Source organism: Pyxicephalus adspersus, chromosome 10 (genome assembly GCF_032062135.1).
Source record: "Pyxicephalus adspersus chromosome 10, UCB_Pads_2.0, whole genome shotgun sequence".
Taxonomy (NCBI): domain Eukaryota; kingdom Metazoa; phylum Chordata; class Amphibia; order Anura; family Pyxicephalidae; genus Pyxicephalus; species Pyxicephalus adspersus.
The window spans coordinates 33,262,820-33,281,728 of NC_092867.1; the positions used below are offsets into that span (position 1 = coordinate 33,262,820).

Below are 18,909 nucleotides of genomic sequence, written 5' to 3' on the forward strand. Positions count from 1 at the left end.
TGGGAATGACAGTCAAGAGTGACATTTGCAAATTTCATCATAAAGCCCCACTGTCCCTTTGCTTATTGGGGTAGAACATGTTTGATTGCATAGTAATTCACAGTTTATTCTTTATTGGAGATTTACATCTATTATAAATGATACTTGTTATATACAATGCACCAAACCAACACTTTTCTCATTTTGTTGGTAACCTGGTATGACAGGTGTTTGAAATCTGTTTTATTCCTGACAGTAGCTCAATAGTCTGACATGAGCCTAGTTTCTTAGTACTGTCTGTGCTTTTAGCAGATATTGATGATAAATCAGATTGGTATATTTAAAGATAAAAGCATTCCTGTGTAATACTCACATTAATGCTGTAGAGCTTCTCCGTGTTGAGCTTAGCTGTGGTTTACTGCATTGCAGAAATTGCTACCAACTAGCAGCTGCCAGCAAATAAATCTACCAATGTATTAAATTACTGGATGTGACTAAAGAGGAGATTCCAGGCGGACAGGAATGTCATTGGCAGGTAAAGAGAGAAGTCCGGTAGCATTAATAAAAACAAATGTTACGCTCACAAAAAGAATGAGTGATTTAGGACACAATAAATCATTTGATTTTATTTTTTTTTTAATATAAAGACTTATCTACAGCCAAAAATAAATATGCACATAGCCTATGCTACAAATAAACCTTTTCCCATATATTTGTTAAGTAATTTTTTTTTTTTTTTTGGGGGGGGGGGGGTGTGCAAAAAGTGACATTTTTAATTTTACTAGGTTGTAAATGAAATCCAGTCCACAGAGAATTATTTATTTAGTAAAACCAGGCAGTGAGAAGTATCTGCAGATTTTAAAGTAGAGCTGAACCCCACTTTCAGGGGTGCAGTGGGGCAGGCACGGGTGAGAACGCCGTGCCCTCACTTTTTTCGGGAGTGGGCACGCTTTTTTTTTTTTTTTTTTACACAAGTCTTTGGTGGTCGGCGGCTCTGGTAGGTCCCCCCCTTGGGGGGTCAGAAGAAGGATCCTGCTGGTGTAAGGCACTGGCAAGAGCCGCGGACCATATCCCCCATACTGGTTGCTGGTTCCAGGTGGTGGGCGGGTTATCTGTCTGAATACAACCGGCCCACCAGGTCTGGGAGATTGAGCGGGGTCTGGTATCATGACGTCACTAGAGAAGAGAAGTGTCTTCCCCTTTCAGTGACACAGGCAGGGGTGTAGTGGGGCCGGCACTTACTGTGCCCCCTCTTTTTTTTTTTTTTTTTGCGACTACACCCCTGCCCACTTTACTCACCTGTCTCTGTTCCCACCCAGGGCACCACCTTCTTCTTACTTCCTAACTTACTCCCTTCAGTCTTTGGTCATCTTGTTTGGCCTGGCCATGATGATGTAACTCCTGCACGCCTTCATTTAGTCTCCTAAGCTGGGATTTTTCACAGTTCACAGGGCTATCAGGCAGGTAGGAAGAACTAGTACAGAAGGGGCATCACCTGTTAATTTTTGCAATATTAACTCCCTGAACAAAGATTTAACTTTGGTTTCACTTATTTATTAGTCAGTAAATAAAAATAAATATAAATAAATCTATATATGTGTGTGTGAATACATCATCTTGATCCATACATACACATTTCCTGTGTGATCATGATCAAATCGACCAAAAGTTTCTGTAGTAAAAATAATCATCAACAGAACAATAATATGTTATGTAAACTAAAAATTGTTTTGTAAATTAAGTTTTTCTAGTTAGTCTAATTTTGTTTAAAGGTTGTTGCCACTCTTTTCCAGATATACATTTTACTCATTACATGGCATAAATATTAAAAATCTTTTGCGTCCATTTTGTTTAGTTGGACTATCTGGGGAATTTCAGTCGCCCCATATAATCATTTTTGCAGAATTAAGCATAATAATTGTGTTATCACGTAAGCAAAACAATTCTGCGTGAGTTGACAAAATAATTATTAAATTGTAAACTATTGGTAATACTAGTGGTGCTTACTGCAATTTGCTGGTTTAGAGCCTCTTTGCCTTCAGGCTTGATGTAATTTTTTTGTGGCATAAATTTAAGGTACTGGAACCTTTCTTCAGGGATATAGGTCCATGTGGACTTAATGGCATTACGTTGTTGCCACAAGATTTGTTGGCTACATGCCCATGATGCAAATCCCTTGCTCCATGCCATCCCAAAGGTGCTCTATTGGATTGAAATTTGGTGACTGTGCTTTTTGAGTCCAGTGAACTCATTGTCATGTATGAGAAACCAATTTTAAATGATTTAAGCTTTGTGACATAACGTGTTATCCTGATGGGAGTAGCCTTCAGAAGATGGGTACACTGTAGTCATAAAGGGATGGTTAGTGGTCATCAACAATACTAAGGTAGACTGTGTCATGTAAACGATGCTCAGCTGTTCTATGGAGCAGGGTGGATCCGGGCTTTCATGTTGTTTACTCCAAATACTCACCCTACCATCTGAACATCTCATCAGAAATTGAAACCCGGGCAATGTTTTCCAGTCTTCTCTTGTCCAATTTTGGTGGACCTGTGTGACCTATACCCTCACATGTATGTTCTTAGCTGACAGGAGTAGCGCCCAGTGTGGTCTCTTGCTGCTGTAGGCCATCTGCTTCAAGATTCTGTTGGTTCAGAGATGCTCTTCTGTCTACTTCTGTTGTGGGGATTGGTTATTAAGTCCTTGTTGTCCATCAGCATGTTCTGTTCTCTGACATAGCACTTGCTGCATATTTTCCCTTTTGTGGACTGTTCTCTGTAAACCCTAGAGATGGTTATATGCGAGATCTCAGCAGATCAGCAGTTTTTAAAATCTTCAGACTAGCCTACCAGTCAATAACCGTACCATGTTCAGAGTCATTTAAATACCCATTTTTCACCATTCTGAAGCTTGGTTTGGTTTCAGTCGGTTGACTTGACAATCATTACATGTCTAAATACATTGAATTGCAGCCATGTAGTTGCGTGATATTTACATTACCATGCATATGAACAATTGTACCAATAAAATGGCCGGTAGAAGGGTGTGTGTGGTGTGTGTGTGTCTATAATGTCAATCTTAACAGATGAATATCTATGGCTTTAGTTCTACAAATAGGGGTGGGGGGTAAACTTCAAAGAAAGATTATAGCCAATAATTGTAACAGAAATAGTGTTTTATAAAGCTTCAGATTTCAGCTTTAGATACTAAAACTGTAGATATTTTACTTTGATGTGCAGCATCGGCATACTTTTTTATTGTATCTAAAATAAGAATCATATTTTTATTTTCAGTATGTTCCGACTCCGCTTCTTGCCAGCAGTTGCAGGATTGGCAGCTGTAACCCGCAGGTATCATGGCGTGGCTAATCCCGTCCGTCACAGGAGGAAGCTTATGATAGCTGCTTTTGCAGGAGCAACAGCAATTTCCGCAAGCACTGGATTACTTTGGAAGAGGTAACTACATGTATTGGTAATTTATGTGAAGAACATGATCTTCACTAGCTGTGACTCTGGTATGTGTAGTGAAACTCTACTTGGGTCCTGAGCAGTAATGTTGCCCGGCTTCTTTGCCAGGAATCCTGAGTGGATGAAGGTTTTATTTCAAAACTTGGTGATAAATGTTATGGGCATTCCAAGAACATTGTTGACTGTTTTATTGAATGTTACTGTACAGCAAAGCTCCAGGCAAAAATAAAAATGAATTGCCCATAAATTTATAAAAATTACGAAATTACCTCTGCAATATTTAACTTCCGTCCATAGGTTTACCTAGCAGTACTTTTTTTTCTGCTTCTAGATGTCCTGAATCTGATGGGCAACATTTTTTTTTATTTCATGTCCTCTGAGCTGCTTCTTCCATTTTACAATCCAGCTCTGGATCTACAAGAAGCTAATATTAGGTCAAATTCTTTTATTTTTAATAGAATACTTGAATGCCTAAATTTCCTTGCTGCCTCAAAGCAGTTTTTTTGTATGTGTAAATTATAGGGTCATGAAAAAGATAAGTAAGATAAAGTTAATTAGGTAAAGTTATTTATGAAAATGGCGCTCCTAACCAATATGTCATCAGATACATATACTTGGCAAGGCTCGCTGTGACCATGGCTCCTCTTATTCAATGCATACAGTTGCGTGGGTAAACTATTGGTCTGAAAATGGGATTAACTTAATTATAGGACCTACAGCTGGTAGTAGATCTGGTTCCCTGCACAATAGCACTCCACTCATTTGTTTACTGCTTCCCCAGTACATCACCTTCAGAGTATATTAAATGCCCAACATTTAATATATGTACTTAGTGGAATATCTCTGGAAAATGCCATTTACTTTTTTTACCAATAGGTATTGACATTAGATATCTGAGGTCTACTTTTAAAGTACAGCTATCCTTCATTCAGTGCAAATAACTGTGTATGTGCATAAATATAAATGTGGATATAAAAATGCCCAAACTGTGTGCTGGATGGTATGTAGTTCTTGTTTCATGTAACTGCAGGAAAAAAATGAAAATTGTAGCATAGAAAGATTTATCTTTATTTGCCTTCTAAGCTGTGTCACAGCATGTTTATGTAACTGGAGAGATGATTTCTAGAAGTACGGACATGAAGAGTATAAAATCATTCCAGGTATTAAATCTTCTATATTTGAAAAAAAAATCTAATTTCAAAGCGTTTCAACAAGTGTAATTCAGCAGTGGTGTGTGGGTGTTAAGTTCCAGTTACTCCGCAGCATTACTGCAGATATGTGATTTCCCTAGATTCCTGCACATACCTTGCATTCATCTGAATTAACCAGCTCAAAATGATATTCAGGACGTTTATAGGGCAGGCAATGCTATTTACTTGTAATAGGTTACATTTACATATCAATTTAGGCAGTCTGTGTAGTACTGGATTGCAAATATCTACATTCAGACTACATGGTATCATTAATATGTCCATCAGAAAAAAATAGTTCATATGAGAAGTGTTCATTTCTTGAATTTATGGGGAAATGAGCAGTGTGAAGCCGGACAGGTACAAAGATTTCATTACTATTCAAGTACAACTTGGAGAGATATTTTTTCTCACCTGACAGTACATTGACTGTCAGGCAAGATATGCAGCAAAGGGGTATGCATATGCTATCAGAGGTAGTCAGGAAGTTGGAAAAACTCTGAGGTCATCCCTAGTTATGTTTTTGCACCAACACTGAAGGTATACTGAACATAAAATAGATCTGTACTGCTAATATTTGACCATAAGATAGCAAGCAGTTGGCAGAGGAGAAGGCAGTGCTTTGCTTCCTTGTGTCAGACCTGCCCTTATGAATGATGATTTATTCAGTGGTGGGGTAGTGGTCAAAAAGCACAGAAGCTGGTGGATTCCTGTACTGCAGTTCTTCAGCACTACAACTTCCTCTCTAAGGACTGGAACTTCAGTTCCACTTTAAGACCTTTTCTTGTGGCGCCTGGAATGTTTGAACAGTACACTCAAATGTCTTTATAGCTCATCACAACATAGAAATAAGGAGAACCTTCCAGCTCAAATTAAAAATTCCCATTAAAAGGAATCTAAACAGTTATTCACCTCCTTTTGCTCTGAATGTGGGATTCACAGGGAAGTAGACGGTCCATTCCATTTGCATATAAAGCTGATAGTCTTTTCTTTTTTGGAATCTTAGTTAAATTGTACCATCCTTCCCACCACTCATCTTCTAATGCCTCTTTTTGCAGTTCTCTTCATTGGCTTCCATTTCACCTCAAAATCAGTTTCAAGCTCCCATGCTTTGCCTTCAACTTCCTCCACAGTTCTTGTCCCACTTACATTTCTGATCTGGTAAAAAAAATACTCCCCCAGCCGCTCTCTTCGCTCCTCCAATTACTTACTAATGACTTCATTACTCATAAGCTCATCACACGCACGGCTCCAGGAATTTCCTAGAGCTGCCCCTATTCTCTGGAATGGTCTTTCTCTTCCTATTCGGCTTGCTTCTACTTTAAAAGAGTGCTCAAAACCCATGTTTTTAAACTTGCCTACCTGTCTTCTTCTGTCTCCTAAACCCTCACTACTTCCACCACTCCATATCTCCCCTCCTATTGTGTGAGACTTTCCCCATCTCCTAGATTGTAAACTCTTCTGGGCAGGGTCCTCTCCTCCTCCTGTGTCACTGCCTGTATCTGTCTGTTATTTGCAACCCTTATTTAATGTACAGCGCTTCTTAATATGTTGGCGCTATATAAATCCTGTTTATTAACCACCTTGCCGTTAAGCCCGACCTTCGTTCGGGCACAAAAAAATTGCAAGGATGGTTAACCCCGAGATTTTTCCCATCCTTACTTACCTGGTCCCCCTGTGCTCATCCAGCGTTGTTTTCGTATTCCAGCGTCGTCCGTCGATCTCCCTCTCCAGCGTCGGGTGCCAGCGGGACCGGTAAGATGCCGGCTGGCATCTTGTGTTCCGCCGCCCCGGCTTCTTACCTGGTCCCGCTGATCGTCCGACGTCCTGCTCGTTCCAGCGCCGGATGATCTCTGAAGGGAGAAGCCGTCCGGCGGAGAAAAAAAAAAACCGGACGGCTCCTCCCTGCGTGCGTGATGACGTCGGCGCGTGTGCGGGAAATTCAAATAGAAACTCATTCATTCATTTTGTATTGGATTCAATACAAACTCCTGTATCCCAATCCAATACAAAATAATTCAAATAAATACAAAGTGTGTAATTGGTAAATTCAAATGCTCATTTTATATTGGATTGAATACAAACTCCCGTATCCAATCCAATACAAAAAAGTAAATAACTTGGAAATTCAAATTCTTATTTTGTATTGGATTGGATACAAACTCCCTATCCAATCAAATACAAAATAATTCAAAACAAACCCCAATAAATACAGAATCAAAGTTTTAAAAATTGCCACTTATTCCCTGGATGGCTAGTGTGTAACACTGTGTCTTATCTTACCTTTGCTGATCTTCGCCTAATTTTGACCATTTGCTGCCTGCTTTGACCTCTGCCTGGACTCCGACATCTCTGCCTGCCACCTGCCCTGACCTCTGCCTGGACTCTGACATCTCCGCCTGCTTTGACCTCTGCTTGGACTCTGACATCTCTGCCTGGACCTGGACATCACCGCCTGCCTGACCCCTGCCATGGCTTCAAGCTTTGTTTATGTAGTCATGTTTAAGCTGATTTTTGTGTTTTTCCTTTAATTTTATTAAAAGTAATTTTTTTTTTTTTTGATTGTGTGTTTCAAACATTTTTTATATTCATAATATCTACTAGAACCCTTGTTCGGACATATTTCTGTAAGTTACAGGTCTACAATTTAAAAAAAAATTTCATGAAAAACGATGGATCACTTTTGGTACAGAAATCTAGACCTCAGTGTAACGCTCAGGAGGTTAATAATAATAATAATAAAAATAATAAAAAACTGTTGCTTTATGTCTCTTCTGTTAGAGATTGTACCCCAGAAAACTGTACCCCTTCCCACCAAATCAATAAAAAAGGTTTGGGAATTCTATACAGCGCTTTGATCTTGCTGGTTGTTAAGCCGTCTGTAAAAGCACTCCGGCTGATTCTAATTTTCCTAAAAATAAACATGTCTATTAACAGACTATTGTTCATATGTACTTTCACCGCAGGTGCATAACCTTGAGTTTGTATAGTACATTTTCTTTCTACAATGACTTGTATTTATTATGATATAGAAAGCTGAAGCTTTATATTGAAAGGAAGAATAAAACAAAGGCCTGCTTCAGTTTCCAGGAGGACTTTGGTAAAGCAGAGCATTTTTTGTAGCAATTGTTTGCCAGGGGCCTCCTAATGGGAAGTGGAAAAAAATTATGCTGACAAAAAAATATCTTAATGTTTTATTTAGGCGTTGTGTAGCTGAAATGTTAATGATTCCCTCCTGCATTTTGTTTTTTTGCTATTGATGTGCGATACATTTTTGAGGTTCAGTACCTTTTATCATGATATACCCTAATGCAGTTATTGTATCTTTTACCTTAAATCTCTTGATATTTGTCAAATACATTATTTTATAGTTCCTGTATGGTCTTGTTTGTACATTATGTACTATTTGTTAGGGGTTTCCACTATTACCTAGGAACTGGTGGCTTTTTGTATACTGAGAGCTCCCCAATCTTGTTTGTAATGTTATGTATGGTTGCTGTTCTGCATGTTTTAGACATTTTGCAGATCCTACTATTCAATTATTTTTAGACTTGTGCTTCCAAGTAGAGATTTATCGACTTAACACTTTGTCACACACATTAAAGAATAACTTGTTTCTAAACCAGGCTGTAAATTTTTGTACGTCCTGTTACTTAGGAAGACTTATGAAAAGTATCCAGTGGCCATCTATCTTTTTTCAACTGTGCTGTATTAAGCTGTGGACAACCAAGCAATGCGAAAAGGATTCACAAATCCGCATGTGAGGTACTAAGTAGCTTTTGGTTTCAGTAGGATTGAGTGGCTGTCTGGCTTTCTGTGTATCCAACTGACTACAGCAAATTGGTTTAGGATGTCCTTTCTTAGGTTCTAGTCTTTCAGCCAGAGATTAGAGATCATTGCTACCTCACGTTGGTGTAGAGCAGGCTCTATTCCTATCTTTGGCATATATGTTAGGTAGGTTGTCTGCACTAGTAGTTCTCCAGTAAGGTTTTGCTGCTGAGAACTAATGAGAAAACAAGTGTTTCCTCTGAAGCTTAAATGCTTAACCATTAGGCTTACTTTGCCTTTGAACCCTAAATTTTTTCCTAACATTTACCATTAAATCTGGGACTAAAGTCCCACTTTGAAAATTGGCGATCAGGAAGGTGTTTATTGCAGAGTGACAAACTATTTCTCTTGTGCAATGATGATTCTTACCTGCCTGATCACTGGCCATCGGTCAAATTTTGCTGTGCTGCACATGGGATAGCTGGATATCCCTGGCAACAAATGCCCTGCATGATTTCAACTTTTTTACAACTAACATAACTAACATTTGAAGCACAATTTAAGCCACAATTTTACCAGGAAATGGAAAGGCTAAATCCTAGTGTTTGCATTTGTTTTTTGTCATCTGTATACCTATTGACCTTATTTTATTTTAGGATAGGAAGTGATGGGAAATCACTGCAGTTAGGTCACTGACAAAAATATTTTTTTACAGCAGTGTGGGGGACTAACAATACTGTCACAGTGACAACAGCACCTTCATTTCTTGTATGGGCCTCAAAAAAGAAGAACTTAATAATGAAATCATAGAAAAAATCCTGACAAAGGTTTACTCCTCACCAATCTATTACAGAGCAGTAGGGGCTCAGAACCTGTTGTTGGGTTTTAATGAGTGTTCATTTTGTGCAGGAGGGACTTTTGTAGTTTGAGGTATTGACAGAATAAATAATACATTGAGTGTATTGCTTTGTATTTTTTTGGCTATTCAAAAATGAAATAGCACTGAAAATAAAAGCCTTTGTAAAATTATAACAATAGCTGACTGATCATTTAGGAAGAGAGCTGTTAGTATAATTATGTACCTGCTTGATCCATTGTATGATTGTTCCCTCTTTTTAACATCTATTCAATATGTCATGATTTTATCATTCATTTCTGTCAGTCATGTTGATGTTCCACAGTTGAAATAGAGGGTACACATCTCGGCCCGGTAGTGGTCATATCATTCCAGGGTTATAATGATGGGTAAGTGGTGGAGCAGCTGTTTAGCAATTTAGTTTTATTTTTATTAGTTTAGTTTAATTCCTAAATCGCAAAGACCTTTTTTTTAACTTGAGTATAAAAATTATTATCTGTCCTGCAGAATAATTTCTTGTGCTATAGGTAAATGTTGACTCCAATCTGTAGTGATTAGTTGGTCACTGCTTCAGCAAAGTCAGCTGCAGACCAATGATCTGCATCAAAAAATGCTGTTCGCCTCTTTCCTAAGAATTTATTCTGTAAAACAAAATATCAGAAATTATAGTAAGTTGCTAATAAACACACCTGCTAATATGGCAGATGGAAGATAAAAATAATCACTTCCCAAAGTAATGTAATGGCTGAACATTTTTTCAGAATATATTTTGGGCTCTGGGCACTCCTGGTTAGATGGAACACCTATCATCACCTGCAAATTACCAAGCAGGTGTTCTGCATTCAGCACAGTGAGGTTGCTGAGGACTCGTTCAGCTTACAAAATGTAAGGTAGCTGCAGGGAGATCTCACACTATTACTATCACATTATTATTTCAAAGCATCGCTAGGCAAATTCACAGAAACAAAAAAATCACAGAAAAATAATGTAAATTGTTGTGAATGAACATGCTCTCCAGTTATCCGTCTTTGCACAACAATGTTCTTTCTTGTCTTTTGGCTTCAGCCTAAGTCACCCGATCTTGCATTATGCAGGCACGAGTTAACATAGTCTGCTGTAAATGGGGAATTGAAGAAAAAGCTCCTTCTGTGCATGCCCAAGATCAGAAGGAAAAGCTATAAGTGTAAATGTTTACCTTAACTGCTTACCCGATTATTTTTCAAATGTTTTACCTTAAAAAAAAATATCATAGAGTAGCAATAAATCCTTTGTATGAACAAAGAAAATTTAAATAAACAGTACATTCAAGTTATTATTTCATTATTTTTTCATTGTATGTAAAACATTTTTGTTTTTTTGTATGTTTTTTTGACAAAAATTGAGGGTACCCTGTATTGTAAAAACTGGATGTGATTTTTGGATTCACCATCCAAAAACTTGTAAAAAAAAAACAAGTGTAAGATCTAACTCAACAAAACATTTAAAAAAAAAAAGTGTTGACTTCATTACCACTTAAAATTTCTAATATAACTTGAAGATTGACATTCAGGCAAACAAACTTAAATGAAATAAACCACTACGAACACAACAATGGGCCTCCTGCACATACCAGATCAACAGCCTATATAGTTTTGGTAGAGCCCATGTGACACTAGTAATTTTGTCACTGACAGAATTTTATTTATTTATTATTGGTGCAGGGAATCTGGCAAACTTTTCCATTGCCTAAAGCTTCAGTGCACTTTGATACCAGTGCACTTACCCTCAGCACACTGCAACGTAACCCAATGCATTATATTTTATCAAAGTGTAATAATATGTTATACACTATAATGTGCAGTTCCACCAATGTAAACCCCGCCTCATCATCTAAACATTTGCTAAATATATGTGGTAATTAATTAGATAAAAATACATTCACACTTTTGAAGAAATTCATAGGGCTTTTATAAAACAGAATCATTACTGCCATTGAAACACATGGACTTGGAAGATTCCCAGGAGGAAATGTTTAAATCCGTGTTTTATAAACAAAGCCTACAAAGTTCCTGCAACTCAAAATAAAGTTTGTTTTATTTAATTTGATTACATTTTAATCTCCAATAACTTGGAGGAACTAAAGTGAAAAGTGCTTAAAACAAAAAAAGTACACTTACCTTCAATCCCGCAGGGCAGTCCGATCCATCCGGAGGTGTCTTCCATCAGGTCCCACGTCGTCCCGGCATCTGTCTCCGAGCTGGCGCGCCGAGTAGAGGCATCTTCGCCTCTTCTTCCTGGTTTTTCTTTCTACGTCACCTGACACAGGCGTGAGATCTGGTGACATAGATTGAAAAAAGAACTTGCCGATCTCACTACGCACGCATAAGACTGACAAATTTTTCTCTTTTCATGAAAAGGAGCACCCAAGAGTTTCCTGAGATGCATGCTTAGGTATCCTGCGAGGCTTTGTGCACCCATTCATTCTCAATCGCCTAGATGATTGAGAATAAGAGGGCGGTTCTGCACCTTTTTTCTTTTTTTTTGTGTTGCACAAAAAACAAAATTTAAATACTTTATAAATAGATTTATTTCTTTACATAAAAGGGATATCTACCCTTTTATGTAAAATGCAATTTCTGAGTTTAGGTATGCTTTAATGTAAACTACACAAACTGGCAGTCCTGTAGAAAACGTCGGTCACTGCAAAAAGCCAGAAAAACATACAAGTCTCCTGCCTAGAAATCCTGCATTGTTCAGAAATGAACTGACCCCACTATACTCACTTGTCCTTGATCCGTCACAGGGCAGTGCCATCTACTTCTTTCTTCTCTTCCTGGATACGATCATTGGTCATATTGATGGGCTGGACCTGGATGAAGCGGGTAGGAGTTCCTTCCTTCACCTCCAATTGCAGGGCTGCTTTTATGTCAGTTTCCTAGTGTGATCAGTCATTTAGGAGAGATTATTGCAGAAGAGATATCCCCTGTCCCTTTCTGTCTTAATGACCTACCTGATTGAGCAGTTTGAAAAGTGGACCTTTTATTCTGCTTTGTTTTTCTGGTGGATTGGTGGATTATCTCTCATAACTTAATGTTTTTCTTCAAGCTAAAAAAGGGCCCATTTTATTGTGATGTTTCGCTGAAAGATCTACCTCCTCCAACCATATTACGTAACGCTCAGGTGCTATGTAATATGGTTGGATCTGTACTGGGGCAACCTAACCAAGCTGAATTTGTATATAGAACTAAAATGGAGTTTGGACCAATTCCAATGTTTTTATTGTGTTTACTTAGTTGTATGACATACAGACTGCAGTTTTGTCATAAAAGACTTTTGTTCTGAAAAGGAGATTTGTCAGGAAAATACATTTTTATAAACATTCTGTGGCTTTTCTTGCAGTATTTTGAAAAGTGACAGCATTTGGCTATAAAAGTGATTTGTAATGTATAGCTGTCAATCAGCCCAGGCAGCTCACACTTCTATGACTAGATTTAGGGGGGAATAAAACTAAGCCGGTGAAAAGCAAACATACAAATCATTTGTTTGATTTCTAGGAGTAATGAGGAAAGAAACTGACTGTTTATAAAATGTAGGCTGGGAAGGATACAAATGTGAACTTAAAATATACTTTAATTTCTTATATTTCAATGTACTGTGTGCACATAGACTGCAAAACATGATTGCATTTATATTTATCTCTGGGAAGTTGAATGGTGTTGGGTAAAAGTGCTCTGAGCAGCTTGAAATACTGTTCTCTAGGAGAAATTTAGGTTACACGCAATACACTACTCATGTTTTACCAGTGCATTAGTACACAGATCTTACTACTGTAGGTCTTGTGCCCACCCTCTTTTTTAATGGTAAATCATTGTTTTAGTTTGACTTTTTAGTTTCTGTACTAAAAAGGATCCCTTTGCTGCCTGAAACCTTTGCTGCTGCTTGGAACACACACACAGATATCACAATCATAAGAACCAACACCAGAATATCTTTAGGTATGCTGTTTTGATTTATTGTAAAATTCTTTTACTTTAATATAGAAAAATATTAATGGGTGATTTAAGATTACAATATATCCAATCACAAAAATTAGCCCAGTGGAATTCCTTTAGGCTTTTATCTTATCTGGATGAAGATCTTTTAGGGGTGCTATAAAAATGTTAATAGTAAGTCTGCATTTTGAAATGCAGCTCCCATCCCAGCAATGAAACATCCCTTTCAGTTGGGTCTAATTAGTAACCCAAATAATGACAGACAATTGTTAATGGCTTTATGATTTTTCAGTTAAAAAAACAAACAAAAGTAATGAAGTTATAGCAATATGGCATAATATTTTATTAATATTTACTTTACTGGAGATTTTGATGTGGAGTTTTTTATTCTGTAAATTTTAGTATTTTGGGGTACATGAGACCTTATGGCTGCTTTAATATTTCAGATGTAAATTACTTTAAGAAGTGTTATTTTGAAATCTACATCATGTGCATGGCAGTAAACTGGCAGTGCTCTGATAATCTATTAGTATAGTAGTCCATGAAGATTAAAATAACACTTTCTATTTACTTTATTATAGAGCTAATGCAGAAGCACAATCTTCAGTAAAACACAACGTCAAAGATGAACCCAGTGCCAAGGGAGAGGTTCATGAAGATCAGGAGAATGAGGATCAGTCTGTGGAGTCAAGTGATGAAGAACAGCAACCCGAAGAGGGCAAAAAGAAGAAGAAACAACGTACAGGATTTAGGGATCGCAAGGTATTTATTTTTAGACATTAAAATCTTCTAAAAATAAAAATTCTGATGTGATGTAAATGATAACGGCACATTTCCTGAAGATCCTTTAGATATCATGGTCTCAGTAGCCTAATAAAAAAGTAAATGGTAATGTGTACCCTATGTGAAGATCCTTATGATGAATGGCCAATCCACCTGTCCTATCTTGCCTTCTAGTGCCTCCCAGAAACAACTTCCTTAGCATAGCAGGAGGGATTATAGCCAGAAACACACACAATTCTTCATACAAGCTACTTACTCACATGGGGACATTTTAAGGTTTACAACAAATCTGACATTACATACATAAACGTAAAGTGTGTTAATACCTGGAAGGCACTTAACTTGTAAACACACAAACAAAACAGCCAACATTTCTTAATAATCACACAGGATCACATTTTATTATTCAATGTTACCCTGTACTGAAAAAAGTATTTTCAAAAGCATTAAGTTCCTCCTTAAAATTTGGTATGGGCTTTCGAGCAGAAAGGGACAGGTGGTGCTCCTTTTCCACTTGACTAAACTGCCCATGTTAAAAGTGGGACTTTAGTTCCACTTTAAAATTTTTAAGAAAGCTGATTGGCTGCCCTTGATATCTGCAGGACCTACTGTACAGTACAGCCCATGGGATATTTATAAATCACCCAAGTCTTAAAAACAGACAGATTTGTCACCAGTTGTATTCTTTGGCTCACTGTGCTTTTCACATACTGGTGTTTTAAATAGGACAATTTAAAATGCATGTATTCTTGTTTATCTCCATCAGCTTCCTTTTAAATTGTAAGCCAGGTAATGAAAACTGAAAGGAATATTTCGGATACATCGCAGGCTGAAATTAGATTCTGAGAAAAGTACTGGCAGCAGGAATGTTATATGTATTTTCCTGCAAAGCAATTTCAGTTGTTCTTACTTTATTGCATTATATTTTATGCATTGTATTTCCTACACCATGTACATGCTTTGGTGTATTGATTTTATTGTATTTATGTAATATGCATAGCCTCATAAAATATACTGAAGTCTCCCCCTTTGTGTAGTGCATCAGTTTTAATAGGAATCGTGTGTTACTAACTAGAGCAGTGCAAAAAATGTGTTTTGTGGTAGAAAAAAAAACAGTGGAAGTAAGACAAGAAGGCAAATACAGAAATATACTACAGTATACCTGTACTGTACAGTATACAGTACAGGTAGTCCCCGAGTTAAGGACATCCGACATATGGACAACTCCTAGACCTGAACGGGGCTTCCTGCTCCAGGACAGAGGCTTGATGGGCGGGGGCGGTGGGGGGGGCGGTGGAGAGAGGGGGCAGTTTGCATGAAGAAATATTTTTCTAAACACAGCCAAGGTTGTGGGTGATCTTTTCTGCAACCTTTTTTAACTCTTTAAAGACGAAGACAAACTCTGCAGTTGTTTCTTTTTGCATATTAAAGCACAGCTTGCTCCAGAAGGTATTAATGTCTAGGCTGCATTATTTATTTATTTATTTATTTTTTTTTTTGCTTTGTTTGTGATAAACTCAGTGAGGATTTTATACAGTAACTGACACAATTCTGCCTAATAATATATTGAGACAAACATCTTTCCTAATTGCATTTTTTAAATTAAAAATCCTGTTCCGACTTGCAAATTCAACTTAAGAACAAACCTACAGTCCCTATCTCGCATGTAACCCAGGAACTACAAACATATATAAATGACCTATTTATCTATCGTGGCCCATATATTTGTGTTTAATGAAGACAGGTTTATTTCCTACATGGTCTTACATAGTGGCAAAACTGAACTTTTAAAATATGTATGTTATTAGGACAAGGGGTGATATAAGAGGGGTAAAGTGTAGGCAATTGATTTAAAACCCAGATCCTTCATGTCACCCCAGCTTCTGCTTCCCATCTGATTCTTTTGTTCCAGTAGAATGTCATTTCCTTTCTTCTTCCTGTTCTGGATGAGATTGAATAGGATCTCACTGCTGAGTACTTGGGGTAAGCAGGAAAGTGGGCAATAGCCTTGTCTAACACATGTCCAGTGCCTCAGGCCTGACAAAATTAGTTTGTTCTTTTCCTATTTGCTTCTATGCTGTTCGCAGTATATGAGCCATAGGTCATGTCATGTTTTCTCTCTCCAGATTAACAGTAAAGGACTTCCTTTACTATAATTTGCCAATAAGCCACATCCCTTAATAGTAAAAACACTAGAAACAGAGAAAAAAACGAATTTTGGGACTTTTGAGGCCAAATTCAATCCAAGTAAGATATCACTTAAAAAACTTTATTTTATTATCAAACCTATACCAACCATCTTTTGACAATAAAAGCATATTATACTAGCAACATATTCTGTGTGAACACCAAATTAATGGGTTACATGTTGTTGGCACTTTTCGCGGACTATTGAGATCTGCTTCTTCAGGACAATTACAGGAGAATTACATGATCCAGAAATTAGTCCGTACATCGGTAAATATATACCAAGCAAAATGTATGGGCTGTATATGTACATAAACGTAAAAAACTGCCTATATCAGACCCAACACCTCATCGCTGAAAGGATGTTTCACCAGTTAAGCTCGAAGAAGGCGCACAGCGGAAGCAACTAATGCCAACCTCTCCAGAGGAGATCCTATTAGTTCCATAGTTCAAGGTGATGAAACCAAGTAGATGGAAATAATTAGAGATAAATAACTTAGTTTGTGTTTCATTGAATACATGTGTAAGTAGCACTTCTTTTACTGTTTTTTCATCATAATTCTGAATCACATACTACAAACAGATTGGTTTGTAGTATGTTTGCTGTTATAATTAATTTTATATAAGGGTTCGTATCTCAATCAATCACATGGTTGATATAATCAATAAATAATCAATAACTTCATGTAGTCATGATTTTTGAATATAATAAATTAGTTTTGCTGGTTATATGGGAACCCTAGTTTCTTTATACTTAACAGATTAAAAAAATCTATGGTTTCATAAGGTTTCTTCATTTACTACATCTTAGTATAATATAAATATTAATCTAAAAATTGGATATCTCATCAGTTCCTATGTGTGTAAAATCAAATCATAGTAACAAAATCATAAAACCTATGAAAATCCAGTAAGATGAATACTAACAAAGTGTCATTAATACCCGATTATGTTAATCATTTATTGAAGTGAATATAAAGACAAGGGGGAATAAAGAAAAACCATGCTACCTACTTACTGCAAGAATAGCTGTACGGGACAGCGTGATCCCCACCAACAAACAATCCTACACGAGGTGGAGAGGGAAAGAGACGTCGCAGTGATGATGTGCCGAAGCCCGCCTGCAGATGCCGGTGAAAGACGGAGGGAGAGCCCAAGGGATTTTATTGAGTGCTCGCCCTGCATCGCAGGGACACGTCTGCTGGGGCGTGCTCACAGACATGTCATCTGATCAGCTGATAGGCGTCCATCATTCAAGGAGCATGGGGCTAGTCAGCCGCGGGACTGAGGTCCGACCCATTGCTTCGAGTTTATTGTCCCAGCAGATTGCAAAGGCAGGTTGCCACTGTTGGCAACAGGAGATAAGGTCAGACAAAGGGAGAATATATCAAAGAACCATCAGGTTCATACTACATATATCAAAGGATAAATAGATACATTTCAAAAGCTGAAGAAAAGAGGTTTCAATGCAAAAACAGATAATTTATAACTTTTTTTTAAAAAAAAAAAGTGGTATATGAATATTGGATAGAACCAAACTGATTAATGTTAACAATTTTATAGTCTACAAATTTGTATTTAAAGATAATACTATATTATGATAAAATGTCAATATTAATAAATGTATATCTAATTTGAAAAACGTGTCAATGGATATCATACATTTATGATATTTTATACAAGATTTCATAAATATAAGTTGTAACTTATGAATTTGCAATACATAAAATATTAAGTGCAAGGGGATAGGAAGACACAAACCAAAGAGACACTTAAACAAGAACAAAGAGGACCTGATGGTAGACTGATGGTAGAACTAGATCTTCGACAGATAACAATAAGGGGTAAGTGAGGGGAATATCATTGTCCTTTAAAGAACTGAGATTAAGTTATCGAGTTGGGTTGGAATAGCCATATTGTTGATATTGTTAACTTATAGGAAAGATTTGAAGCTAATTGCTTAATTCAGACCTGGAAAAGTGGTCGCTTTAAGATTAAAGATCCATTTAGTCTCTCTCTGCAATAAAATTTGGTCCCAGTGGCCTCCACCAGGATCTTCTGGGACATTTTCCAGTATTGTAAATTTGATTGCTTCTTCCATTTAGTCTCTCTCTGCAATAAAATTTGGTCCCAGTGGCCTCCACCAGGATCTTCTGGGACATTTTCCAGTATTGTAAATTTGATTGCTTCTTCATCAAAATCATGATTATTGGTCATATGAAAACTAAGCAGGGCCGTTATTTTTAGTTTTTTTTATTAGTTTTTCCAATGTAAAAGCATCCTTAGGTTTTCCAATGTAAAAGCCATATTGATAACTCCTTTAGTTCTACAGCTGACATTTTCGGTTAGTCTTGAAGTAAAAATGACAGGACGAGGTAATCCGCCCATTCACCTTTCAGAAACCTACATTGACTGCAGGAGCCACATGGGTGGATCCCATCTCCCGTCAGTAATTTTTCCTCTTGTTTCTGGTAGTGACTATGAACTAGTTTGTCCTTTAAAGACGGCAGTTATCTATAGGTAACATGGGGATAGTTTTTCAGGTGCTTGCTTATACATTGTTCTGACATTAAGGTTGGCCAAAACCTATTGCAGATATTTTTTAAAATCTTATGTTGAGACAAGTACCTAATAAAAATTCTAATTTCATCCTTCTTTTTAAATTTTTTTTGGTGTCAATTGAAAAGTCGAACAATCTAGTTTTTGGG

At 37.2% G+C, this 18,909-nt stretch overlaps 1 protein-coding gene across 1 annotated transcript in view; it reads left to right on the forward strand.

The window, feature by feature from the left end:
* The window catches only part of MICU1 (mitochondrial calcium uptake 1), a 116,978-nt gene that overhangs the window by 11,455 nt on the left and 86,614 nt on the right, over nucleotides 1-18,909 (forward strand). The window contains exons 2-3 of the mRNA XM_072424499.1: nucleotides 3,273-3,434; nucleotides 13,813-13,993. Coding sequence (XP_072280600.1) covers nucleotides 3,274-3,434; nucleotides 13,813-13,993 — 342 coding nt within the window. The 5' untranslated portion in view covers nucleotide 3,273. The remainder of the gene's footprint in view (nucleotides 1-3,272; nucleotides 3,435-13,812; nucleotides 13,994-18,909) is intronic.